This window comes from Arachis ipaensis, chromosome B01 (assembly GCF_000816755.2).
Source record: "Arachis ipaensis cultivar K30076 chromosome B01, Araip1.1, whole genome shotgun sequence".
Classification (NCBI taxonomy): Eukaryota; Viridiplantae; Streptophyta; class Magnoliopsida; order Fabales; family Fabaceae; genus Arachis; species Arachis ipaensis.
The window spans coordinates 72,667,065-72,672,798 of NC_029785.2; the positions used below are offsets into that span (position 1 = coordinate 72,667,065).

At 36.2% G+C, this 5,734-nt stretch overlaps 1 protein-coding gene across 3 annotated transcripts; it reads right to left on the minus strand.

Moving 5' to 3' along the window:
* On the minus strand, nt 781-4,481 carry LOC107631613 (SWI/SNF complex component SNF12 homolog). 3 transcript variants are annotated; one of them, XM_016335114.2, is made up of 3 exons: nt 2,510-4,481; nt 1,806-1,896; nt 781-1,360 (listed from the first exon to the last, which is right to left on the minus strand). In XM_016335114.2, exons 1-2 carry the CDS (start codon nt 4,114-4,116, stop codon nt 1,827-1,829), a joined length of 1,677 nt encoding a protein of 558 aa, XP_016190600.1. In that variant the 5' UTR covers nt 4,117-4,481; the 3' UTR covers nt 781-1,360; nt 1,806-1,826. The 3 variants fall into 3 exon arrangements, with proteins under 3 accessions (XP_016190600.1, XP_020978015.1, XP_016190592.1); XM_021122356.1 differs by having other exon boundaries at nt 781-1,396; XM_016335106.2 differs by having other exon boundaries at nt 781-1,455.

Genomic DNA, 5,734 nt, shown 5'->3' on the forward strand with positions numbered 1-5,734 from the left:
TCTTGCAATCATTCTTTTTCTTTGTGTCTTGCTACCTTATGTTCTGACAAATATAATTGAAAAATTCAACGAATCAGCAATCATATTATATCAACTAATATAATTCCTATTCCAAATCCATTGTCTAATTTCTTAAAAACAATAGAAAAGCGGCTGAACAGGCACGTTAGTGCCTGTTGAGCCGCTAGTATATATAATATTGGAGTGGTAATAGCATTTTTTTAAAATGTGGATTGTTGATGTATTATTTTCAAATGTGGAATCGACGAATCGTTTAATTAAAGAAGTAAAAATCAGACAATTCGATTTATTAAAGATACAAAAATCGGACCGTCCGATTTCTAGAGATACACAAATCGGACCGTCCAATTTGTAAAGGTACAGAAATTGGACTGTGTGATTTGTATACTTTTCACAATTTTAAAAAACACCAAAACTTACAATGTTATATATCACTACTTTTACTTCCATAACAAAAAAAAAATAGCTCAAAACGGTAACATCTAGATAAATAATTTGAAAACAAAAATAATATTTTTAATAATAAAGGGTTAGAACAATAGCATATTGGAAAAAAAGCTTTGCTGTGCCCTGACCTTGTTCCTCCCCACTATTTGTTGGGCATCTTCCCTTATTACTTATTAGAAAAGTAAAGGGTCTTAGAAGAAAAGAAAAAAAAAATTTAAAGGGTCTACCAGACTACCACTGAAGAACACCGAAATTTGAAGAATCATTCAACTATTCAAGTCCAAAAAAATCCCACCATTTGCGTATAGAAACTGTTAAAATAAAATCTTTATTACTCAAATGATGATCGAAAAAGACATTGTTCATTATTGTACTAAAACAAAAAACACAAAATCATAGTTATATGGATGCATTTGGACGTGATCTCTAGCAAAATAACGGTTTTTGGTAGAGTAGGGGGATTGAGTTAACGGAAGGTTGCCAATTGCAAAATAAAGGCCGGGAAAAAAATTTTCATTCTCCTTTTGGTAACTAAGAAGGCAAAAAATAAAAACAAGAACCAAAAAAGAACCACCAAATTACAGTACAAGTTTACAAGACCATCAGCAGGGAAAAGAAGCCTCTAGATCTTCCCAATGATGATCACAGACCGGCCACTAGAAAATTCCCAACAGCTCAGTGCACTGTACTACCTACATCCACCTGCCATGGTCATCTTGAAAGATTGCGGCAAAAATAGCCCCGATTTTTATCCCAAAACTCCCATCTGCATGGAACATCAACATATCCTAGCTCCGGCAGATTCCAGGTCTCCGAATCATAGGAGATAGCATGTTATTCTGGCTAAGGCCGCACACATGTCACCAACTCACCTTGCATGAGTCGCCTAAGTCTAGCATGAAGCAAAGCAAAGCTGGTATGTCCTCCCCTAGAAAAACAGCTCTATTATGAACTAGCAAAATCCGTCGAGGACCAGCGAGGAACAAGCTGCAATAATCAAAACAAGCACCGGACGGGTGTCACTTATTCTGAACTCAGTATGATTTTAAAAGCGAGGGCAAGACCATACTTCCCAAGGCTACAAGTCTCTTAAACATGTTAATTGATATTTTTTAATTAAAAGAAAAAGAAATATCAGTTCATAACCGTTGGGCGCATTGTTAAAAATCCATGAGTCAGTAAAACCTTATTTTATTACTGCTAGTTTGATCATAACACCGAAAAAAAAAAGGAATAAATAAAATAAAATAAATGAGCATGAAATTTAGCTATGTTGGAAGAAAAGCATAAGACTGATATACAAAGCATTAGGTTAAAAAAAAATCAAACAAGCAAACCTATTTCACAACTTTCTGTTGTTAGGTGCTTCCAGGAATATCACTTCGAGCACTTTTCCGGTTCAGGTAGCGAATGACAGCATCCTCAGCCCTGAGGGGAAAAAAAGGAACACAACCCAATCACAGTTTTAGGCAATATGTTAATCTAATGAACAGAAGGCACAGAACATCCTAGTCATATCTTCCATTTTTACTCTCTATTGTTGCTCAGCTATTATGGATTTACGGATCAGTTTTATCTCCACTACCGTAATATTTCATCTGGACTATATCCTCTACTGCCTTAAGCCCCAATCTAATTTTAAACAGTTGATCTCTGAATAACCTATGCATCACTAAGAACGCAAACGGAACTCAGTAGAAACCATAAAATGGTAGTAATACACTATTCTATTAGTTGCAATCTAAATAAGCTTGGATCAGACAGCGACACTGCAAGACAATGCCATAGCAAAAAGTATTCAAGTACTGTGTGAGTCCTGCACTAAGTGTAAAAGCAGTTCTTTCATAGTATTGCTTGTTTCCCATTGATAGAACAAACTTCTCTTGTGAGAGTGCTTGTTCATAGGGTTGCTATACTCTTCCATGTCCAAGTTTGAGTTAACAAATATTAAGGTTCCAGCCAACCATAATGTAAAATTTTCAGGTATGCCTATTGCATCAGAGACTCAAAGTACAAGGTAAAAAAGTAGTAAACTGCTTACCATGGTTGTTTGTAGAATTCAGATCGTCTTTCCTTTTCCTCATCTTGGCAGGCATCTCCAGCAATAAGCTTTAGATCCTTGCTCTGTGATGCAATCAAAGCATTAATAAACTCTGCTGGAGACTGGCTAAATCCCAGAAAGAAGGCCCGTCTTCTGCGATGCTCATGGATCTTCTTCATAGAACTACAAATCACTTCATCAAGCGCATCAATCTCTTTGTGCCTCTCAATGCTTGCCAAGTATGCAGACATATCCTTCTCCAGTGGAAGAGGCACATCAACCAGCACATCATAACATGTAGTTCCAACCGGACAATTTCCAGAAAGCTTGATTTTATGCTCCACGTGTATAGGCTGTGGTTGTGATAACTGCTGTGATATCTTCTGTAAAATTGTGGAGAATTTTATTTTCTCTTCCCCAAACACCCTTTGGAGAGAAGGATCACACATGAAGAATGAAGGGTCATTTGGGCTTTGTAGTTTTCTAGACTTCACATATTGCCATAGAGCAGCTATTATTCTAGGCCGAGTATCAAACTCAATCCCTAAAACTTTGGACAGTGCTGTTGAAACCACAAACTTTTCAGGTATATAATTCATTGCTAGTCTCATCACCACCGTGAATTCCTTGTCTCCTTTCCTCTTCACCTCAAAACCGTCCTGCTGGGCAGGTGAACGAGCAGGATCCCATATTATAAGATGATTATCCGGATAGAACCCCTGGTCCAAGTATATGGTAATTTTCTTGAAGAAAGCCGAAAACTTGGGATATGAAGGGTTCAACCCCTGCGAGACTCCAGCCAACACAGGATCTCTTCCATCTTCCAATATCCTCCCAGTAATCCTAAGTGACCAAGAAGGCTCCTCTGCCATTTTCTTCTCAGTATCGATTCTATTCTGATTCGAAAAGGTATTATACACATAAACACGAAGAGTCTTCTGAACACATCTGGGGCTTCTCACAGCCTCCTGTATATCAATCTTCTTCCTAGACAAAGCAGCATCAACCTGTCCCTCAAGCTCAAGCAATTGAGTATAAACAGCAGACTCAGGCAGAACTGCGGCCACCTTATCTGGAATCCTCTTATCCTTCTCTGGCAAGCTCCTCTTCCTCCTTAGAGGAGCCGGCGTCAATTCCATGGTCTTAAAAGCCGAAGACTGGTTAGTATTTGAAGAACCGGCCGGCCTAGTAGGCGGCCTCTGCCCGGAGCGCTTGGCAGTTGAAGCAGGAGTTGCCGCTGCCGCCGCACTACTACCACTTGAACCATGAGATTGGCTAGCAGGATGAGCCTGCGGCTGGCGCGGCGGTGGCTGCTGCTGGTGTTGAGGGATGGATTGAACATGGGAATGGGGTTGTGAAAACTGTGATTGTGCAAGTAACTGGGTTTGGGGTTGTGAGAGCTGAAAGTGCCCGGGGAAGTGAGAACCACCTTGGGTTTGAGGAGGCTGTGATTGGGACAAAAGATGGGGTTGTGGGTGGGTCGCGGGTAACGAAGTGGAAGCAGCGGTGGTGGTGGCGGCGGTACCGGCGATGGGGTGAGGGGCAGCTCCGGAATTCCCTAAAAACGACGGTGCCGCAACGTTCCTACCTGGATTGTTACTGTTCATCGTTCCTTAAACACGAAAACCTAAAGCTCGAACTAAATTAAAGGGCGAAAATCTGCAAAGAGAAAATTTTGAGTCGAAATCTCCTGGATGATTGACCTGAGCTTCCCGTCTCGATGCGGAGAATGAAAACCCTAGTTTAAAAACGACAATGGGAGGAGGGAAACGACACCGGGAAACCGGAATGGGATTGTACGTTCAGCGTTAGAGTGTAGTTGTGTGAAGGATTTAGAGATCATTGTTCCAATGTCGGCCTACTAACAGTAATGTTGTTGGTGTATTGGCGGAATCAATGAAAGCTTCAATCCTCTCACCAATTCGCTTGGACGACAATGATGTCTAATGTTACTTGTTAGTTGTTAGTACTTAGTTGTAGGCTTGTATTTTGGATTTTATATCAGGTTAATTTTAATCACCAAAACAATATCAGATTGATTTTATATTTTAATTTAATTTATTTAATTCAATATGATTCTAATTTGAATTGGATAAATTTTTATAAGATATAATTCAATCCAATTCAAATCACAATAATTTAAATCAACTTAAATTAAAAAATAAAGCAATTTAATACGATGTAAATCGCAATCATTTAAAATTTTGAATTAAATTGCATTATAATAAAAAAAATAAAGTCAAACTAATATAAAACAACATCATAGTCACCCAAAAAAAAAAAAAAAACAACATCATGAATAACTAAAAAAAATAATTTTACAATGCTTTTATAATAAGCAATCACCTGAACAATTAGGCATATGAACAACAATAAATTTAATTAAAAATAAAAAACACTAAGATAAATTAAATGCAATATGATTTATAGCTTCTGAATTAATGATCCAAAAATTATTAAAATTAAAATTATAAGAGGTGCATGGATAAATGAAAAAGCAAGGAAAAAGTATATTTATTTATCATTCTTCTTATTATTAAAATAAAATATTTTTTATAGAACTAAGAAAAATGATAAATAAATGTATTGATGCATTTACAGTTGATTTTGTGTCTTTAGAACTTGTACTTGTTCTCCAAATTATCGAACTTGTTCTTGTACTGCTGTCATGTACGACATTCCGTTAATTATTTAACGTTGACCTTACAGTGGGACTACATTGAAGTTAAATGAAACTTTTTTGAATTCAAATAGGATACTTTAAATTTTAAAGACCAAAACATAATTACACTCAAACATAAAGAACCAATTTAATATTTTACTCTATTTTTGATACTATAATTTTGCTATATTTTTATAGTTATGTAAAATTAATTATTATAATTTATTTATTAGATATATTTTAATAAAAATTAATGATAATAACTATAAATACAATAGTTATTAAATATATTCTTTCATAAATATAATTTAATATAAAATCTCATTCTCATAAGATACATCTCTCTCTACAAAATAAGACAACAAAAAAAAAAGAATAAAAGAAACATCATTTTATTTGCTGCGCTTTGTTGATAGTGGGCTGATTGGTGACAATTTTGTTTCTTTTTTGGATTGATTGTCGCTTGTAATAATACTTATAAACCACTTTGGAGCCAAATTGCTCATATTTAACAACCATTCGCTTTGGGAGGTTAAAGATTCCTTGTTGGTTACATAGTGAAA

Bases quoted from the DNA above. Each gene is read 5' to 3' on its own strand.
- LOC107631613 (XM_016335114.2), bottom strand. From the start codon at position 4,116: ATGAACAGTAACAATCCAGGTAGGAACGTTGCGGCACCGTCGTTTTTA. The intron at 1,897-2,509 runs GTAAGCAGTTTA...TTTTCCCCTCAG, and splicing joins GAATTCTACAAACAACCATG to GGCTGAGGATGCTGTCATTC.